At 39.3% G+C, this 22,544-nt stretch overlaps 1 protein-coding gene and 1 non-coding gene across 17 annotated transcripts in view; both read right to left on the bottom strand.

Moving 5' to 3' along the window:
- Window positions 1-22,544, bottom strand: part of LOC142049270 (ubiquitin-associated protein 2-like) — a 98,451-nt gene that overhangs the window by 19,244 nt on the left and 56,663 nt on the right. For 10 of the 16 annotated variants that reach the window (XM_075076781.1, XM_075076783.1, XM_075076786.1 and 7 more), the window contains 9 exons: window positions 16,233-16,300; window positions 14,249-14,438; window positions 13,352-13,565; window positions 11,668-11,942; window positions 10,349-10,527; window positions 9,035-9,245; window positions 6,508-6,547; window positions 3,043-3,226; window positions 492-558 (listed from right to left, as the gene is read on the bottom strand). In XM_075076781.1, the coding sequence (XP_074932882.1) occupies window positions 492-558; window positions 3,043-3,226; window positions 6,508-6,547; window positions 9,035-9,245; window positions 10,349-10,527; window positions 11,668-11,942; window positions 13,352-13,565; window positions 14,249-14,438; window positions 16,233-16,300 (1,428 nt within the window). Of the gene's footprint in view, window positions 1-491; window positions 559-3,042; window positions 3,227-6,507; window positions 6,548-9,034; window positions 9,246-10,348; window positions 10,528-11,667; window positions 11,943-13,351; window positions 13,566-14,248; window positions 14,439-16,232; window positions 16,301-22,544 lie in introns of those variants that run through there. The other 6 variants (XM_075076784.1, XM_075076785.1, XM_075076788.1 and 3 more) reach the window with 2 other exon arrangements.
- On the bottom strand, window positions 10,850-10,935 carry LOC142049921 (small nucleolar RNA SNORD121A). Its single transcript, XR_012657862.1, has one exon. It is a non-coding gene; the product is annotated as a small nucleolar RNA SNORD121A (small nucleolar RNA).

Below are 22,544 nucleotides of genomic sequence, written 5' to 3'. Positions count from 1 at the left end.
TGCCTTGTTATCTCAAATGCATTAAATACACAGGTGACAACAATATCACATGGTAAACTCTAAAATCATCTGTTGTCATGAGGCATTTGTCATGACATGTATCATTCCATCACCTGCATTTTGCCAGCTAACCTCTCCAGTGGAGACTGCTAACAGTCCACATTTTGGCGCAATTTCAGACAGATTTTTTCATTTAAATAATTTTTTTTACAAGAAATTCATTCTTTATTCCATCCCCCCTTGCTGGCACAAAAATTTCCTTACAGTTGTGTGACTGGCAAGTCTCTGTAATAGCTATTCCTGATCTAGTACAAATCACAAGTGGTAAAGACTTTTTTACTCCTAGAAGGCTGGCAGCCCTTCTTCCCTGAAATAAGGCTCTTCTTTTGGTTGTTAATATACTGGGACACAATGAACTTTAAGAGAGGGTCTTAATCATCAGATAAACTGACTATATGCCGAACATCTGTTGAAATGCAAATAAGACTTACTGCATGTGATGTGCTTGAAGACAACACTGAGGCAGGGGAGAGGCTGCTCTGATGATTGGAAAGGGAGCTAGAAATAAATTGCAAAGAATAAAATTAATTTTTCCTATAATAATTTTAATATATATGTATCTATACACACACATATATACACACACAAACACAGAGGAGGTAGTAGGATATTAGTTAAAGAATAAAAATTGTAGGTATGTGTATACACACAGAGTAAGATATTAAAGGAAAAAATTTCTGTAGGGGTATGTGTACACACACCTCTACAGAAATTTTTTCCTTTAATTAATATCCTACTACCATTTAATGAAAAAAAATTGAAGTAGACACACAACTATTACTAACAAGAAACATCTAAAATACCATTCATTTGTATTTATCAATTTACTATATTTTTACAAAAACAATAGCTGCTTCAGGAATTACGTAGCAATGACTGCAAGACATGTGAAGTCCAAAACCAGAAGGTTCACACAACACATGGCTTATTTCTCATTCTTTCCCTGAGCAACTGCCGCTACCTGACACAGGGCACAGGTATTAATTAGATGAGGCAATGCTTTGGTTTGACTCACTATGGTATTTCGTACATAACCTGCATAACATTAGTTCAACCAATTAGAACTGCAGGGTATTTGCCCAATAACTGCCAAAAGCCCCAACACACTCTTAAAAGACAGGGTTCAAAAAAAAGCCAGCAAATGAAGAGCATTCTGTGAAATCCCCCAAATTAGCCATACTACTACAGAATCTAGCAATTTAATCAAGGCTGGTTCATACCACTATACCCCACCAAAAGCCATTTCCTCTTTGAAAAGATGAATCAGAACTATCAGTTCAGTTTTATACATACACTGTAAAATATGAAAATAAAGAATCCCCTGATGAAAAACATCTGCAGATAACTTTATTTTAGGAAGCAACTCTGCTTTAGCACCATCTTTTTTCCCTAGCTGACCAGGCCTGTGAACTTTTGGCAGTAACAGCAACACCGACATTTATCTGTAATCCAAAGATGTAATGTGTCCCTGAAAGGTGACTGAAACTGGTTCTTAAACATTTACACTGATAAAAGTTATACTTTACATTCGAGGTCAAGAACATAGCTTACAGTACAGTATGGAATAAACAGAATGAACATTGAACAAAGGCAAACAAAAAGCCATAAAAATACATATGGTTTGGTGCTCAAAAAGCCCTTCCTCATGTGAAATCAGAAGCAAGAGAGAGATCCTAACTATAACTAATATTTTAGTATTCTCTATGGAAACAGCCAGAAGAAAATACAGCAGTTTTCATAACAAAGCTGCAGGCTAAATTATATGCCCTAATTTAAGGGCAAATGCTTCTGGCAGCTCTTCGAGGTGTGGGACCAGAATAAATCTTGGCAGTTTCATAGATTAATTTTACTTTGACTCTTTAAAATTGTTCCCTGTCTGCAAGAATTACAATGACACCACTTCAGGCAGCAAGGAAAGAAATGGTTCAGTCCAACATATGGTTTTAAACCACTCCCTCGCCCACTCTCCCCAGCTCTTCTAATAAGCCTTAATTGACCATCTGACCTACGGTAGAGACACAAACAAGAGACACCAGAAAAACCAAGTCAGATATGCTTGGAATTCAGGAATCGTCTTTTCATGGTGCTTGGTATCTGTCAAACAGCATCAATCCTCCAACTAAAATTTCTACCAATGTACACAGCTTTTCAACAAACAAATGTGGGGAGATGTCTCTAATGTGAATGGAGTCATTCTTGTTATTTGACACATTTACCATTTTATTCAACAGAAAACACTAGCGTATTAAAAGAGAATCAACCATGTCCTAGCTGTGAAACAAAAGAAAAGTGTGATAGCTCAAATTAGTTTCTTATAGTAACAAATACAGTACAAAGGTGAGTATTAAAATATAATTCAATCAGTATAGCTTCAGATGTCACCTGCCTGAGGATGAAGCTCAAGTAACAGGCACTGAAAAGTCAGACAGATAGCACAGCTGATTTGCACTAAATGCACTTCCAGGAATGCCAATCTGATATTTCGAGGTGTCTTAAGGAAATGTCTTAGAAAAAGAAAACACACACACTGTCCCTGTGGAATTATTATTATTTTTTTTTAATTTTAAGAAATACAATTATAAATGAAACTACAATATTTCAAAGTTAGCCAGGAAGTAAGCTGTTAAGGAATGATTTCAAGCATATGATACTAAACAAACAGCAGGCACTGTGGACAAAGTAGGAAAAACAAAGTAGGGGAATCAATTTAGCTGGCATGATTGAAGCAAGAGCCCCTTGAAACAAAGTTGTTTATATACCATGAAAACTTGAGGGCAGCAGCTGCTCTGTCATTAAGAGGCAGCCCAGAGCTCATACTTTGCAACCAGAAACGTCCTGTTCTCTTCTGAATATCTCTCCTAATTCTAGTTAATGTCAGAAAAGGGAACCCTGGTGTCTGACAGCTCCCATACACAACCACCCTTACATTTGCCCTTTCCCCAAAATTGAACCCCTTTCAGTTTATCACAACTCCTACTATACCTGCTTAACTGGGAAAGTGAGCTGCTGGCCAAATCACTGGACTGAGGCAAGCTGGGCAATGTCACTGCATGCTGCGATGCTGAAGGCAGAAGTGAAGCAGTGGTGGATACCACGCTAGGCAGAGAACCAGCAGAAGGTAGCAAAGGAGAAGGCTCTGTCTTAGGCACTGGAACTGATGAAGTAGCTGCAACGAGTTAAAAAGAGGCATTCAAAGACAAATTCCAGCATACCTGACATATCAGCCTAGATCCAGGAACAGTATTTGCCCCTTGGTTTACAGAAACCTGACTATTAAGAACCAGTAACAGTAACAAGCAATCTTGCTATTAATGAAAATTCAAACAACAGAACTATCATTTTTCCCCTTTAAGCTCTTCACCTACAATAGATTTATAATTTTCACCGCTACACGTGTAGTAAACTAGTCTTCTGCACTTCACCCCCCACTATCTGGATTATAACTTTTACTCGCAAGTCAATCCTAATTTTAAAATTCCTGGCATTTGGTTCCACAAAAGTAATTTGTGCTTTTCAAGGCACTGTACAAATCTGCTTTTACCTACAGCTCTGCTTCTTCATTCCAACCTACACAGCGCCTTTGATGCCTGAGACTTAGATCACTGGAGTACAAGGGCACATACAAATTACCAGTTTGGAGAACTGAGTCAAATATGTAATGCAGTAGAATAAAAGAAGCTACAATGAAAGGCCACAATTGAGCACAGCATTAAGCACTTTTAATGGCTAAAGAGTTGCCAAATATTGTCTTACTTCATTTGACCTAGAAAACAAAAAGCATTTAGCATTAACATAGCTTTTTAGGCTATACAGAGTAGTAATTGTTTACCACAGGTGTGCCTTTCCAAAGGATCGCTATACTGTAATAAGATACTGAACAACTCTACTGTCCAACATAATTCCCAGCTGTTTCTACACTTCTCTCTTGTCCTCCCAAAGGTAATACACAGAATTAGAGGCACTCACCCACCAATAAAACTCAAAGATAGTTGAGCCTTGCCTTCTGCTGGGCCATGCTTCCATACCACACCAGAGACCACTACCCAGTGGATCATCACTAACTTGCAATGCATGTGAAGACTTAGAATGGTCACCAAACAAAAGTCAGATATATGCTTGGAAGTTACGTGTCACAGTTTGTTCACATTATTGGTTTGGTTTCTGCTAAATGACCCAAGTCAGGTTGCTGGATTGGGTGCTATGCAAACAGAAATCAAGAGGTCTTGGCCATAGCAATAAATATGAGGATAACTGAAAACAGAGAAGGAAATTCAAGTGACAAACACAAACCTAGTTATGAAGAAGGCAACTATATCACCTGATACCTCCTGACAAGATACATATAAAAATAAATAATTAACATTTATAACTCTCAATTCATTTAGAGCAGGGTTCCCTTCTTGAAGTAAAAGTAGATGTCCTCAATACAAGGGACTGATAGAGTTAGAACCGTTGTGACTAAAACTTGTTGCTTTGGGGAAGTCAGAAAGGCTTCAAGACAAGAAGCGCCTAAACAAAAATTTACAACGACGACGTTTGACCTTAGAAAAGCAGAGGTACAGAACCATAAAGATAAGGAACTGCAGAGCAAACACTAAACCAGAACAGACCATCCCTCAAGGACAGTATATACGTGATCGCAGACCTGAGTTTGCGTGAAAGCAAAAGTTAACTAGCAGACACAGTGAGGAAGAGTAGATCCTTCATCCAGAGACCCCTGACGACCACCCAGAGACACCAACGGGCATGTGCAAATGTCCTTTGCACATGATAATGAGTTCTCAGAACATTAGTGAATAGGTATATCTTTTCTTGGATAACTAATGAATATGTATGTAAAGCTTGCATAAGCTATGCAACTAACCCTGTGCGGGCACGCACACGAGGAGGAGTGATCCCCTGTGCGTCCAGCGCTGCAATAAAGAATACCTGCTTAATAGTAATTCAGAATATTGAGTCCTGATTTCGGCTTTTCACGGCATCAGGACAGAATCACCATCTTCATTAAGACCCCTTACAAGATGCCTAAACATGATATGCAAGACAAAGAAAACCAGGAGACAAGTAGGACGGTCAGAATTATAACATACTAGCCATGCTTTGAAGTAAGGGTTTAGGAAGCATGAGATCTGGATATTAAAGGGCAACAGCAGCAAAGATGAGAGAGAAACAACTAAGAATATTATCAGCACATACAGAAGGGAAAAGGTCAGTACCTTCAACTATTAAGAAAGAATGTCAAAATAGTTTGGATGCATGACATACATGGAAGACTACTGATTCCAGTTTATGTACTTGAGATACAGAAAAGAACAGAAGTGTTCTCAAAAGAGAACTGGAATAGGAAAAGGGACTAATAAAGCTGTTATATAATAATTACAAAAATCTTAGGAATTATCAGATCTTTTCCTGTAGCAAAAAGACACATCCTGTAGTGAATTTAATGAATTTTTAATTAATTCTATATACAAGAGTAAGAAAGTTTTCCACTTGAAAAGTTGTCTTTATATATAACAATGTTAAGTGGCAACTCTTTGGGCATATACATTCTTCCTCCTGCTCATTTAAATTGAACTTGGCACTAACAAAACACTGTTTATAGGTCTGAATACTCAACTTCTTCCTACTCAGAAGTATTAAAAAAAAAAAGGCTGCCCCACTAATGACCTACCTGAAGATATGTTTAAGAGGAGGATAGACCTAAAATTGAAGTGTTAGGATTTCCAAGAGATGTTAATTCACACTGCTGCCCTCAAAAACTTCCACAGAGCAGCACATAAAGGTCAGAAGAGTGAATACTATAATTATTTTAACTCCAGGAAGAGAGCTGTAGGGGTGCTACAAGTAAAATATCACATTAGAAACAGGCCAAGATGAAGATAACATTAACGCCTGTATCAGAGCCAATAACTGTTATTGTTACTCCACTGCAAAGTAGCAAACTACCCAGCAGAGGGAGCATGTTAGTCACCCTTATTCCCCCCAGGCTTGTAACGGGATAAGTAGCACTATACCCAGTGAGAGATGCATTCAAAGAATGCGACTTTGTTTCATTACAGCTAAATGCTACTCACAGCTTCCTAACTGAGAATTGGAAGAAATGCTGAGAAATTTTATATTAAATTTTAATTTTATTTATTTTTAATTTTATATTAATTTTTGGCAGATAAATTCAAAAGAAAAAAGCAGCAGCAAAGCAGCTTCTCTAATTCTAAGACTGCTTAGGTTTGTAGATTTAATAGGGCTGCATTCATACTTCAGTTTTAGTCAAGAAGCAAGTAGTATATCCTACGCAAGTACAAAATAAACTCAAATGGGTCAGCCAAAAATTAGCCAGCGAGAACAATATAAAACCTTAAACCAGGTGTCACTGTTACAGTTGTGTGCACAGCAAGTAGTAAGGAAAGATCAGAAAGTCCTGTGCAGAACCAAGCTTTGTAAACTTACTGTCAAGAGTTGCCTGTGTTCTAACACCACTGTGCCTGTTCTGTAAACAAAGGAGAAATGAATAAATCATCTTAGAGGTATATTACATTTTCAGACTGAATCTACACTGAACATGCTTCATGCAAAACTCTATATTTATTCTAAATTACAAGACAAAAAAAAGCAGAAAATTAACTTTTTACTGCCTTTAACAAAACCACATAATAAAGTTGTCTCAAGTGCAAGGTGTCCTGAACATACAGAATCCCATACACAGTCCATACTAGACCCAGCAGCAGGAGACCTTCCCATGTACGATATATAACAAACTTCAGGTTCACACTGATATGAAAGAATGAATTGCATTAACATATAGGAAATGGTTGTGCTTTTGATCCAATGCAACTCACAATTTTAACTATCCAAGTTACACAGAGATGCCAATTTTTTTCCATTGAAAGACAAGACTTGAGAAGCACCAGTTGTTTTTTGGATAACGCTGGAGTACAGAAGTAGATAGTCTATGCTTGATCCTCACCATTACATACGAGCTAGTGCAGAAGACAAGTGTGACTGAGCCATTACATAACAAAGGCCAGAAGTAAAATCAACTCAAACTCTCACAAGTTCCTTAAACATTTAAAAAATCATCTTAAAGCAAACCTACATTACATATACAAAGAGTGTAGGGGCTTTTGAGTATCTCCAGAGAGATCCTCTCTCTGTCCTAGATTAGAGATCTCCCTATGATTTTTAAAATAAAACATGAAACTAAATTCCCACTGCTGTTTAAATCCAACAAGAGAGTAATATTGGAGGGGCCACAAACAGTTTGGGATCCATTTGCTAGGTGCCATATAAATTTAATAAATAACATACCTTTGGATAGAAACTGTCAAGTCATTGCAAAAATACCGTGACTAATATTTACACACAGAGATTATTCCTTTTTGAAAGCTAAGCTTCAGAGAAGGAAACTCAACTAGAATGTTAAGTGTTACTAAGAAAACAGGTCAAACAGCAAATTAAACTTTTAAGCAATTATGTCAAAACCCATAAAATCAGAGGCTCTCATATCCTAAACACAAAAAATGACTACACAGTAGGAAAAGAAGGGCTGGGAGGAGGACCTGGGGAACTACAGGCCTGTCAGCCTGACCTCAGTACCAGGGAAGATTATGGAGCAGGTTCATCTTGAGCAAGCTCACCAGGCATGTGCAGGACAACCAGGGGATCAGGCCCAGCCAGCATGGCTTCATGAAAGGCAGGTCCTGCCTGACCAACCCGATCGCCTTCTATGACAGGGTGACCTGCCTAGTGTATGAGGGAAAGGCTGTGGATGTTGTCTACCTGGACTTCAGCAAAGCCTTTGACACTGTCTCCCACAGCATCCTCCTAGAGAAGCTGGCAGCTCATGGCTTGCACAGGTGTACTGGGTAAAAAACTCACTGGCTGGCCAAGCCCAGAGAGTTGTGGTGAACGGAGCTGAATCCAGTTGGTGGCTGGTCACGAGTGGGGTTCCCCAGGGCTCAGTGTTGGGGCCAGTCTTGTTTAATATCTTTCTCAATGATCTGGATGAGGGGATCGAGTGCACCCTCAGTAAGTTTGCAGGTGACATGAAATTGGGCAGGAGTGTTGACCTGCTCAAGGGTAGGAAGGCTCTGTGGAGGGATCCAGACAGGCTGGATTGATGGGCCGAGGTCAGCTGGAAAGTGGCTGGAAAGTGCCCGGAAAGTGCCCAGCAGAGGAGGCCCTGGGGGTGCTGGCTGACAGCCGGCTGAACATGACCAGCAGTGTGCCCAGGTGGCCAAGGCAGCCAACAGCATCCGGGCTTGTGTCAGCAATGGTGTGGCCAGCAGGAGCAGGGCAGGGATGGTGCCCCTGTGCTCAGACCTGGTGAGGCCACACCTCAAATGCTGTGTTCAGTTTTGGGACCCTCGGGACAAGAAGGACCTTGAGGTGCTGGAGTGTGTCCAGAGAAGGGCAACAAAGCTGGGGAAGGGTCTGGAGAACAGCTGAGGGAACTGGGGTTGTTTAGTCTGGAGAAGAGGAGGCTGAGGGGAGACCTTATCGCTCTCTGCAACTGTCTGAAAGGAGGTTGTAGTGAGGTGGTGTTGGTCTCTTCTCCCAGGTCACTAGCGATAGAACGAGAGGAAATGGCCTCAAGCTGTGTCAGGGAAGGTTTAGATTGGATATTAGGAAAAATTTCTTCACTGACAGAGTGGTCAGGCATTGGAACAGGCTGCCCAGAGAGGTGGTGGAGTCACCATCCCTGGGGGTGTTCTAAACACATGTAGACATGGCACTTCAGAACATGGTTTAGGAGGCCTGGGGGTGTTGGGCTGATGGTTGGACTTGATGATCCTAGAGGTCCTTTCCAACCTTAACAATTCTATTATTCTAAGAAAAAACAAATACCAAGATGGACTTGGGAATCAAAAAATACCACTTGGCTTGGTTAAAATATTAACGTAGCAGGGTAATACAAGTCTAACATGGATAAGAATATTTCACCTTTTTCAAGGTCTTATTTTTGAAATTCACTCACCATAACTGCAACAGGGGTTGATTCAGATGGAGCCATGGAGCTTTGGTATGCTGTTCTACTATGCACAGAAGTCTGGTCATAGGAGGAAGTTGTTGTTATTGGGCTAGTGCTCTGGGATGAGCAGGTCAGACTGGAAGAGGTGATGGCAGAGGTTGTGTAGGTGGACTCCTCTACTGTATTGGATATTGGCAAAGAGGTATTCAAAGGATCACTGGAAAAAGTAAAAATTTTTTATTATCTTGGTAAATGACATCTCAAACACCTTCATGAAAATATCAGCTCCTATACAGTTATCTAGAACTACTGTAAACATGTAGTCAAATCTACATTATTTATACTAGAAAAATCTAATAATGAAAAAATATATAATTTTGCTTTGGTCTCCAGTAATCACTGCTTCAAAACCATCAGCTGCACTAAGCACCATTCACCTTCCTCCTGCCAGCCCAACCAAAACAAGAGTTTACACACAAACACTTTTCAGTCATGTTATCTCCACCTTCTCAAAGGATAAATTAATGATGATAATCTCTCTTTTTTAAACAATTAGATCCATAAAGTCTGGTATACGATGAGAAATACCCAGTCTCTTTTTACAATAGAATTCCAACGTTAAAATAGCAGTCTAACAGAATGAACTATGCAAAGAGGAAAAGATACTTTAAAACATGCAGGAGTGTTTTACTTTCTAAACAGCTTAAATAATTTATAGACCTAGAAACGAATGTGAAAGTTCATTTCTACTAGTATTTCTGACTTAACTTCAGGAAGCTTTTTACTGAAGCCAAATTTTGAATGAATAAGGAAGGAAAAAATGAGTTACTGGTACTTTGTCATTTATCATTGGCTATTTTAGCATTTAAGTAAGAGCTTCTGCATACTGAAAGCCTGGCTTCTTTTCTCATCCCATAGGAGGATCATATCTGTAATCTGCTGCAAATCTACTGACACACATATATGGTACAAGGGTCATCTCTCCTGGATCAAAAGCAGAAAAATCCAGGCTGTGAGGAACAAGCCCTCAAAATTTGAAAATCAGGACAATTAAATATGAGAAAGCAATTCTGTAAAGAGTAGCTGCTTATAAGGTTATTTATATTCTTGTCATCACCAGCTTCGCATCCACCCACCCAGGGAGATTTTGATTGTCATTAGAGAATAAATTTCTCCTTTAAGATGCCATCCACAGAAAACACTTAGCCTTACAAGTCATCATATTTTCCCCTCCCATTACATGGTAACTGTGCCTTCATGTTTTTGGCACAAACTTGACCCCTTAAAGAAGGCACGTAAGAATGCACAAGGGGAACTCACGCATACTTTACAGATTTTGAGTACAAGCTATTGTTGGTCGCCTGGCTGGTATTCTCACTGCTTGAAGTTGATCCAAACTCTGGGAGTGCAGGCTCTGATCCAAACTCCAGAGCTCCAAACTGAACATTTAACCCTGTCACATCCGCTGACCCAGGCATCTCCACTGCAGAGGCAGGAATCTTAAAGGAGGAGGGGGGGGGGAAAAGCGCCATAATTCCTTTGCATGCATTATCTGTATTAAAGATATCAGTAACTGACACCCTCTCCTCCCTTAACTACAGGCTTCTTCGGTTACTGCCTCAGCCTTCGCTGCTAACTAGATCTGTGACAACCTCCCAGTTTACATCACATAAATTAGCTACATTCTTGTAACCTGAAATTAATTCATTGATTCTGTGCCCTGATCTAGAGCTGAAAGAGTAAGCCATACTATTCTAGAATATCAGTGTCATCCGTGTCCATCCCCCTTCAGTCAGCATTCATCTTGTGGCTACTAAGTCAATCTAAGATCACTCAGCAACAGTCGTTTTCCCACACAACGCAACTAGATACGTGCTTGGAAAAGACAACATCACTGTATTTTGGACCTAAAAACTATCCAGCTTAGAATTTCCTGCTTTATAAACAAGAAATAGACCATGGTCTTTGCTCTCCCTAACAACTTTATATATAGAATCGAATCATTTGAATTGGAAAAGACCCTTAAGATCACCGAGTCCAACCATTAACCTAACACTACCAAGTCCACCACTAAACCATGTCCCTAAGGGCCATGTCTACATGTCTTTTAAATACCCCCAGGGATGGTGACTCCCCCACCTCTCTGGGAAGCCTGTTCCAATGCTTGGCAATCCTTTCAGTGAAGAAATTTTTCCTAATATCCAATCTAAACCTCCCCTGACACAGCTTGAGGCCGTTTCCTCTCGTTCTATCGCTAGTGACCTCGGAGAAGAGACCAACATCCCCCCCCCACCCCACCCCCAGCCTCCTTTCAGACAGTTGCAGAGAGCGATAAGGTCTCCCCTCAGCCTCCTCTTCTCCAGACTAAACAACCCCAGTTCCCTCAGCCGCTCCCCATCACACTTGTTCTCCAGACCCTGCCCCAGCTCCGTTGCCCTTCTCTGGACACACTCCAGCACCTCAAGGTCCTTCTTCTCCTGAGGGGCCAAAAACTGAACCCAGCATTCGAGGTGCGGCCTCACCAGTGCTGCGTACAAAGGGACAATCACTTTCCTAGTCCTGCTGGCCACCCTATTCTTGATACAAGCTTTTGTATGTTTATATGTTTACTAAGGACAAGCCACTACTCAATTACCCACCTTGGATGCTGGAGTTATCCTCCGTTTTGGTGGTTTTATCTGTTTCTGCTGGGTTTGATGGGCAGTCACTGCCTGGTTATCCATAGATATAGCAGGGAGCTGTAATATTTTGCTAACAGCTGTGGAGGTGTCTACTGGTGATGGCTCACGGAATTTTACCTGGGAGGAGGATGACTCCAGCCCAGGAGGAGGAACAGGGACTGCCTGTATTTGTTGTTTCTGTCGCTGGGTCAGCTGGCTCAGAACTGGGGATGGTTCAGGCTGGGATTTAAAGTCTGGTCAGCATTTGGAAAAAGAAATATTAAAATTAAAGCATTAAACTCTGTTCTTCATGCTTCTACTCTTTATGAAAGAATCTGTGTAACTTGACACACTCAACAGCTATGATTTTATAGTGTGCAAGTCTTTCAGACATCACGAGTTTCACATTGAACATTACCACTGCAATAATAAGCCCAACATTTGATATTCTCTACTTTAAACAAACAGCTGTGGGCAAGCATTATTTAGCTTTCTGCAAAAATATGAAAATAAACCTATCTATACAGTCACATAATATTATCACACGTTAGGCCTCAAAAAACTGTTACAGATTATTTTAATCAAGCACTGCAAGTTTCACTGTAATTAACTGTGCTGATAAATTGTGATTACTTCTAAGGGGTCTGGAGTTGCAATTTAGAGGTATTAGGAGTTAGGATTTCCTGTCCCTACAAAGGAAAAGATTTTCAACACAAATAGGAAGTCATCTACCATCTCTATCTGGTTAAAAGTCAAGAGATGCTGGACACTGACAGTTTTTTTTCCAAGTCGTCTCCTTTCATATTTTTCAGACACTGAAAGCCAGGCAGTGGATCAGAGCACTGGTCAACCACCATAAAGAGATCCACAGCATTTAAAATGTGAAGGGTTGTGTTTTTTTTTTTTTTTCTTTATTCAGTTGGTAAAGTGCATTAGAAAGCAACATTTTTTCAGAATTGCTATTGGGAAGCATATACACATACACACAAGATAGATACAAGAGCTATCACTCTTCACAGTGAGAATACTGCTAGGAACTACACTGCAAAAAAGTTTGTGTCATTTTCACTGTTTCTACTAATTTTACTCAATTAAATGAAAAGCCATATAATTATGAATAGATAGAACAGGTAACCTGCATCTCAGCACACAGATTTCACACTGGGCAAAGAACACTGAGATGCGATAAATTATAGAGTACTCATTCAAAATTCATGTAATGGTTAGAAGAGGAAAAAATTGGGGGGGGAAAAAAGACAAAATATAGTACAACCTTATACTCAGCTAGAAGCAGCATAGGCACAATGAAAAGTAGTATTTTCCAGGATTTGTTGAGGAAAAAGTTACATCAAAGTTCCACTTAGATATTCAAGCACATTAAATCAAAGATGTCATTACATGAAGGCTCAACAACTTCTAAAGATGTAGTGACGTTTATGGATAGGCTTAAGCCTATCAAAACTTAGTTTGTGATATACTCATAACGTCTATCACCAGCAAGTAAGTGTAACTCTTACAATGTTGTAACCAGTTGTATTATTAGGATTACATTTTTTAGAAAAGCTTTTCATTTAGGGCCATTTTAAACTGTCATTGGCATTAAGAAATCTTACAGGCTAACAGAAAGAAAGAGAAAGAGAGAAAACTATGTCAAAGCACTTACCAAACTTACTGAGGACTGAGGACTGGGTAGCGGGCAGTTTTAGATCCCAGGATGACGTAATAGTTGTGGTAGTGGTGGTAGAGCTACTGCTGCTTTGTTGAGAGGTAAACTGACTCAAACTTGGAGATTTCAATTGGTCCAAGATTTGGGATCCAGTAGAGTTTGCCAATTTAGAGGATCCAAGTTCTCCAAAGCCAGAACAAAGAACTGCAGACTACCAAAAGACAAAAAATGAAGAGGGGAAGGAGTGGAGTTAAGTATTTAATAAATAATTTGAACACAGCCATAGGGTCAATGCCTACAGCTGCTATTTGGCAGCAACCAAAACCTCTTCAGTCCTAGATTACTAATAAATGACCAATAAAAAAATTCAGCAGTTGTAGCATATGGCCAGATCCTCTCTGGTTATCACAGATACAACCACCACCACTGATTGCAATAACACTGATTTACTTGAATCCATGCATCTCAAAATAGCATGTATTTACTACTAGTTGAACTGATTAATCAGAGAATAAATACAAGTGCCCAATTTCAAGCCCTCACGATTGACTCAGAAATAATCAGGTTTCCACAAAAAGCAGTCAGATATGTGTTTGGAAATAATACACCATAGTTTTCTGGCATAGAACTCTTCACTATAAACAAATTATTTCATCCTAAATCAGCATGCAGTAAACACTCTCTACTCAAAAATTAATACAAGTACTTCATGTAAACCAAGAAACAACTACTAAGCAAAGCCAGAAAAAAGTAATCCTTTTTTTGTGTGTGTGTGAATGGAACCTGAATTTTACAAATACTGAAACATCTCATGAAATGACCAGTACTAGAAAAGTTGTTTAACCTGAAATATTTACTCATGAAGAATATTTAGAAAGCATAAGAAAATTTTACCAGACTTTGAGGAGAATAAGAATTTACAGCACTGGAGCTGCCAGTTCCTGATGCCATCTGGGTGCTGTGCTGAGAATTTGTGAAGACTAGAGCTTGACCAAAGCTCTGCTGCTGGGGAGCCTCAAATGAGTTGCCTTCTGTCTCTTGGGTAGAAGTCACAGGCTTTTGAAGCAGTGTTACCAAATCAATGCTGTAAGAAAAAGCAAAGTTTGGCTGGAATAAACATGATGATTAGGCTGCAGTGAAACTGAAAAAAAGCACTAAAAATACTAAAGCTGCTGTACCAGCAACAGAATTATTACTGATTAGTGGTCTTTTCAAATATTGCTTGTCTGCCGTACAAAAAGAGGTAGAATAGAGGTTTTTGCCAGAAAGTAAATTTCTGCTAGCTGAAACCTTCCACTACACAGAATATAAATTATCTTTGTACTCTTTTCAAACATCATCAAATTTATAACATCATATATCACATAAATAACCTATATGATTAATATAACCAAGTAACCGGAGACGAGTCATAAACAATACATTATGTTTGAGTGGATCCTGCCTGCAAGCCCATTATATTTTTTTAATATATATTGATAATCCACATTCTCTGTATATCATGCTATACCTTTAAAAAGAGCAAGGGATCAAAGTCCTACCTCTGTATAGGGCGGGTATGAGGACAGAAAAGAATAAAGTCACACATGCAGCAATTGAGTGAATGTGTAATGACATGGAAGTCACGAGAGCAGCAGAAATAAAAGCTAAGTTTCTCAGATAGTAGGCACATATCCAAAATTACCACATATACCTGAGCAGGATGAGAAATGTGACTTTTCTTATATTTAGCATGGCTTACTAACCCTTACCACATGTTTAGCACAAGTTTATCCTAAATACGCTGCAGGCTTGGGCTGAAGAGCCACTTCCAGTACTTCCATTAGCATAGATTTCTTAATGTCCAAACATTTCTTATAGTGAGTTTAAAAAAACAAACAAAACACAACACATCAATCCACACACCCAACACCCCCATCCTTCCCAAAAAAAACCAAACAAACAAACCAAAAAACCACCACACCAGAAGTTTAGTTGATGAACTAAAATATTTTCTAACATAATTTGAGGGGCATCCACTGGAAGAATATTTGCATTAGAACAATGAACATGTGAGCATATCACCTTTAAGAAGAAAAGGACTATAAACTGTAGACCAACTGACACCATGCCTCCTCCGGGTCACGTCCACGTTACAAGGAAAATTTTGCTGCAGTCTGGAGGTACAGTAGTACAGCTGTATCAAGATGTTTGGGATCATTAAGGCCATCTAGTTTTCAGATCTCATGCTATCCAAATACCGAAGTCTTCATCACACAACTTTAACCTGCTCTCCTGGGGCCTGAGGCTAATGCAGACAACTGATTCCATATCATCATCGGCCAGGCATTTGGTGAAGACAAAGGCAAGCAAAGGAAGGCAGCAACTGCCATATTTTTGGTTCTCTATCTGAACACTAGATCATCAGTTAAGACAAGTAATTGTGATGTTTACCGGAAAATTCACCTTCTTGCCAATGCAAGCTTTTCTGCTAATATATTTGTCAAAGCACTATGTTCTGAACACTCTGCATCTATAGGGGCAGGCTTTCCAATTTCTGAACAGCAAAGCCAGTGCTTCCTTTTCAACAGCAGCAAACTTTCCTTCCCAGCTACTTTTGTTCCTGCCTGTAAGCAGCCTTTGCACAGAAGACAGTCTTCTCAGTATTATGCTTGTGGATTTGGTACGTTCAGCTCCACTTCTGTAGTCAATAATAGGTAACGTAGGAACCCACAAAACCAACATTTTGCAAGCAAGGCTTTTGCAATTTTGAAATTAGTTTGATCAATCTCTGACCAGGGCTGCCCTGTGTTTTATTCAACATATTATATGTGCAAGCTAACATTGCTTCACCAAGCAGGTTTTTAAGGTATAGGGAAACCGTGGAAGAGCAGCTTACCTTTGCCCAGTAGTCACATGATTCTCAGCTGGAACAGAGGAAGCAGTGAAGACTCTTGTTTCTGAAAGCTGAAAAAGAAGGGGGGTGGGGAGTATTTTAAAACATACACATGCTCACACTTCAGTGCTGCAACATCTACAGAAATTCCATCTTGGTCACGTACTTTCAGATAAAAGTAAAGTCAAACTACCATTACAACCAGTTATGCTGCAGCTCTGCTTAAAAAGACAAAAACACGTAGTCAAACTTCAGCAGTGTCTTCTCCACGGAATGAAGTACCAATTTAATTAAAAAGTGTTAGGAAACTCGATCTACTGAACACACACAATGATATACCAACGTAGCTACATCAGTTTGGGCAACAGTTTAACTGAAATATACCAGTAGAAAATAACATGACAGCTGGTATATCATCAGTGTAAAGACACCTTGTGCGGACATAATTTAGGACCCCATAGAGCAGCTCTGATAAATCCTGATGCAGAAGTCTAACACATTGCAACATTCCCACTCACTCGTTTCATGTATTCCTGCGTTTTACATTTCAGCTCACATCACCAGCGGAGGCAGGTTTGCACTCAGGTATGTACAGTGAACCCCCATTGGTGGTTCTTTCTTGGCATTTCTGCTAGGGGCGGCAATAACATCTTAAACCAATTGCTCTGTGAGCATGAGTTCAAAAACAATAATAAAGGGAGAACCATGTAATTGCTTATACTAGCATAACCAATCAGATCATTGACAGCAGAAAACCATACTGCTTTCACCATGCTGTTATAGAGACAGACACTTGCACAGGTAGCTGGGGAGGGGGAGCTGGTTGGTTGAGGTTTTTTTTTGGGGAAGGGGGTGATTTTGGTTTGTAGGAGGGTGATTTGTTTGCTCTTTGGTTTTTTTTTTTTAAATAGCTTTTATTAAAAAAAAAAAAAACAAACAGCTATATCTTCCTAGGGCTAGTTCATTTCTATCGACAGGAATACTTGCAAACCAGAATAGGTCTTAAGCCGGTACAGGTTAGATTTAACAAGACAGAGATATGCATGTATAATGGTTAAATTTTAAAGTATATTTGCACAAAATCACCCTTAACTACTTTGGTGTAGCTTTGTATTTAGACTAAAGAATAACTGACCTATTCAAACACTCACAAAGAATCACTTCAGAATGTGACATTTGAATAAAAACTCTTCCAGGAAATTATGCTTTTTTTTTTTTTCTTAATTGCATTCATTGCTAGCAGCACAGTTTAAAGGACATCACGGACATGAGCCAATTTCATCTGCCATCCCACAGGCAGCTCTACTGAAAGCACGTATATCCCTGAACACCATCATCTGATTGGGATTCTCCTATGAAACACTGTTGATTTAAGCAGGACGCAGAAGGGCTTACTAGGAGCCAATCACTTACGACTCAGAGACAATGTTCAAATGTTTCATGTACTCTCCCTAGCACCCACTTATGTGCAAAACCGTGTCATGAAAAAAATACCACCACCTTTATTTTCTTCCCTTCCCGCCAATGCAATGCATTTTAATCCCATCTTTCTGGAACACAACTCTGTCCTGTGCATAATGCTGCCAAGCCCACAACTCTACGTACTGTCCAAAATGAAGAAAGAAAATTCAGCTCAAGCATATTTCCAGTTAAAAAGGCTGTTTCTCTGTTGTTCAGCCCTTTCCCCACTGTACGTGTTATTTTAGAACAATGTGTACTGTACTTTTTGTAGTGTTATAACACTCCTGCATTATATGGCACAAAGAGGTCAGCTAGTGACACGAGCAGCAGCTTCTGCAATCCCTTGGTTAAATATTAAATTCTTTGTAACACCAACAGTTTCTTATGTTCACATAACCCAGGATAAGACTAACCATGGCCAAAACACTGATGAATCCTGAAAACTAAGCAAATCAAAGAGACCGGGGATGTTTTGTGACAACACAAAAGCATGCTTGACATATGAAAGGAAATGTTCTCTTCAAGTGAACCAGCATGCAAAACAAAAGTCTCCAGCTACCAGCTCAGCTACATTGAAGTTTACACTACACCCTGTGGCAAACTCACGGCCACAAGCTCCAATCAAGCACCTAATTCAGAAGTCTGCTGGGATTATGGCATTTGTCAAAACACATACTTCATACAGCAGCAGCTGAAAAGTTTTATTATGCAGATGCATTTAGTATTTCTTAGAAGTAGTACTATTGGCTCCTAAGAAAGTTATTTACATTCACTGTATGCTACACTTGCAAATTTTTCACTGAAGCTCCAGCATTTTCCCAGAACTGAGTCAACAGTCATGAACCGTTTGCAAGCGCCAGCCTCATAAGGGTATTTCCTCCATTGGCAATGAAATGCCCGTGCTTTTCAGCTCCTGTTCCTATGATAAAAATCATTCTCCAATCACCAAACAGACAATATATTTAAGAACTAGCTACCAGCTCCTATGGCCAGTTGACAGGTGAGGAGAACAGGAAATTATACTCGAGCATCCTCAAAAACTCAACATCAACAAATCAGAAATAAGAAAGCCTTATTACTATCTTGATATGATGTACTGAAGTTAAATGAAAACAAGTTCTCATGCTGCTTCCTGGTAAAGGAAACATTCCCGCTAAAATACACTTTTTTTTTTTTTAGTGTTGCTGTTGTTCCAAATAAAAACTAAGACTACCAATATTGTACAGAAAATGTTTGCCTTAATCCAATTTCCAACAATTTTTATGTATTCTATTTCTCCCCTTCTGACAGTTTCTGTAGATAAACTTTTATTTTCTTTAGCTAGGAGAACATGATCACAATTTTAACAGGAAAACCCAGAGCCATCTACAGTACCTCATTTGTCTGGTCCTTCATTGTCCATGCCCTGAATATCCCTTTAACAAAATACAACCTCCTATTCTCACTGAAAGTAGTTTCCACTCTAAGAGCGTGCTGACAACTTACTATACTTGCTCAATACTTACTACTAAAAATAAATACCAGACAGGACTATTGGATCACAGAAATCTAATCCTCAGGTCAAACAACATTAAACTTCACTCACCTGTTCCTAACTTGTATCTGACTAGAGAACACCACATTTAAACAAAAATATTCTTCAGAAAAACACCTGGTCTTTATCTGCAGACAGCAAATACATCAGCTTCCTGACAAATTAGAGAGCTGGGCAATCACCAACCATATGAAGCTTAACAAGGGCAAGTGCCGGATTTTACACCTGGGGCACAGCAACCCTGGATGTACATATAGACTGAGGAATGAGAGGCTGGGGAGCAGCTCTGCAGAGAGGGATCTGGGGATTCTGGTCGACAGCAAGTTGAACATGAGCCAACAGCGTGCCCTGGCAGCCAAGAGGGCCAACCGTGCCCTGGGGTGCATCAAGCCCTGCATTGCAGCCAGTCGAGGGAGGGGATTGTCCCGCTCTGCTCTGTGCTGAGGCGGCCTCACCTCGAGTGCTGTGGGCAGTGTTGAGCGCCACAGGACATTAAGGATACAAAGCTACTAGAGAGTGTCCAGAGGAGGGCTATGAAGTTGGTGAAGGGTTTAGAGGGGAAACCGTATGAGGAGCAGCTCAAGTCACTTGGTTTATTCAGCCTAGAGAAGAGGAGACTGAGGGCAGACCTCATTGCAGTCTACATTTTCCTCACAAGAGGAGGAGGAGGGGCAGGCACTGATCTCTCCTCTCTGGTGACCGATGACAGGACCTGAGGGAATGGCAGGGAGATGTGCCAGGGGAGGGTTAGGTTGGGTATTAGGAAAAGGTTCTTCCCCCAGAGGGTGGTGGAGCCCTGGAACAGGCTCCCCAGGGAGGCATCACAGCACTAAGCCTGGTGATATTCAAGAAGCATTTGGACAACACCCTCAGAGACACGGTATGAATTTGGGGTTGTCCTGTGCAGGGACAGGAGTTGGACTCGATGGTCCTTGTGGGTCCCTTCCAGCTCAGGACATTCTACGGTTCTATGATCCTTAGTTGTTTTAATCATTAGTCATGCTACTAGATTTATTATACATTTAAACGTGCAGCTCCATTTTCCAGTCGCAGGTTCATATTATGCCTTTTTCTGCTAGACTAAAGCCAGAGCCCATTATATGCTAATAAAGTAAACGTTCCAGATTCAGTAAACTAAAAATCTCACTCTCAAGGACCAAATTCTATCAGTAAATAATTTTCAGCTATTTTCCACAACTTTTGTTTTGTAAAAGCAATGAATAATTGGATGCAGTATTTCAGAATCAAGTTCAGGAGACTCCATATACAGAAATATAAATCAAGAATGACTAAGAGACAGGGGAGAATACCTACAGATAAAAATACTACAATAGCCCTTTAGGAGATCATGCTGAGCTGTTCTTTTTTCATCACCCACTACAATCCTGAAAATTTTTCAGTTGCTGCTTTCCAGAAGACAGGCCCTTGTTCTGGAGGTGTGCCTTTATTCCTATAAAACAAATGGGCATTTGGCTATATTAAAGCATTTTTCATTTGAACAGGTTAAGTCTAGCAGAGGTACAGATTTCTCTGCATGACTGGCTTACTTTTAATTGCCATTCCAACAATTCCTGTGTTTCCCACACATTTTATTCAGCAGTTTTATTTATTTTATTTATTTTATTTATTTTATTTATACTTCCAAATCATTGATAAAGACACTAGATGGCATCTGGCCTGGGACTGGATTCCTTTATAGCCCTCCTAGAAATGCCCACATTCAGTAAGGGTCCTCCTGCAAAAGATTTAATGGCTGAAATTTGCAAGGCAGATTTTAATCCACTTAATGTGTTTTGTGACAGCATGTAATTAGTTTTAGAACAAAATATGTAAATCAAATCTCTTACAAGGACATACTCTATCTTCACAGTTAACTTGTTATTTACTTAAAGACCAAGATCAGGTTTATTTGAAGTGGACCTATTTTCCATAAGACTACACTGAATGGCACAAACTGTATTTTTACACTTCTGTTGTTTTGTGGGTTTTTGTTTGTTTTGGTTTTTTTACATCAAGTGAATCAATTTTTTCCTTTTTTTTTTCCCCAGGGATGTTTTGGGCTAATTTGCCTGCAGCTCGCCATTTCATTCACTCTTTCTGAACATCAGCACGTGAACAACTTTCTCACAGGTTACAGGGTTTGGGTTTTTTTCCAACACACTAAAATTTATAAAAATTAACAACAGGCTAGAGATTTCATATGCTGCTCTTTCAAGATTCATGTGCAAATTACTCAGATTTAATAATTAAAAAAATATATATCCCTAGTCAGCTTTGCTCAACACTCCTCCCGTATTACAAATGCTGTATTGCACCAGCAAACAGGGGTGAGAACAAGGCCATAAATTTTCACTATCCTTAGCCCTTAGTCCACCTCTAGCATATGCTGCAGAAATAAGAGGACAGGTTTTAAAATGATGCCAGCTTTTGGTGGTAGTAACTGATACAGAAAACCTAGGAATTTTAGAGTTTCTTTTAACTTTTCCGAAAGACACAGCCCTCTCATTAGGTAAGGACAGAGTTTTCATATCTGTTATATAATGACACATTCACACATTTCTAGGGATAACACTGACATGCCACCCTACAGAGGGAGGCAAAAGGGATGATTTCTGAGACAATCTCTTACTCTTCTGAAAATAAACTTGAAATAATCGATGTTCCTATAAAAGATAAAAAACTTCTTAAAAGCTAAGTTTTCCTTTCCATATTTCTTGCTACCTAGTTTGTTTTCTGAACTGCTTAAGCTTTAATACAGTAACTGAAAACTTAAAATCACAAATGTGATTTTCATGTGATGATCACAAATGCCTAATATTTTGCAGACATGAAGACATCTCTTGCCTGATAAAGAACAAGAACCAAAACTGTTGTAGTACTTTAGACAACACATCATGACGAAACAACAGGAATAAAGCAATTAAGTGCTAACTTCAACATACTACTAGCTCCTTTTTTAATATTATGAACATGAAGTAGATTTGTTTGAAATCTGCATAATCGTTCAACTTAAAAGCATCAAATGAGGAGTCTAAAGTTGATAGTAAGGTTCAGCACTTAATTACATAAAAGTCCTGTGATAATATGGCTTTAAATCTCTACACAATAGTAGGGGGAAGTATGCGGTTAACACCCATCGGCATTAAGCAGTGGAGAACTATAATTAACAAATACTTCATATGAGATAAAACTTAAAATTTTATAATCTATTTATTGTACATCCAGCAAAAGAAATTAATATTTCTTGATTCAATTTTATTTAAAAAATAAGCTTATCTAAATATATATATTTTAAACAGGAATTACAGCAAGAAACACAG

The sequence above is a fragment of the Phalacrocorax aristotelis genome, chromosome W, assembly GCF_949628215.1.
Source record: "Phalacrocorax aristotelis chromosome W, bGulAri2.1, whole genome shotgun sequence".
NCBI lineage: Eukaryota > Metazoa > Chordata > Aves > Suliformes > Phalacrocoracidae > Phalacrocorax > Phalacrocorax aristotelis.
This window is presented reverse-complemented; position numbering and strand designations above follow the sequence as displayed.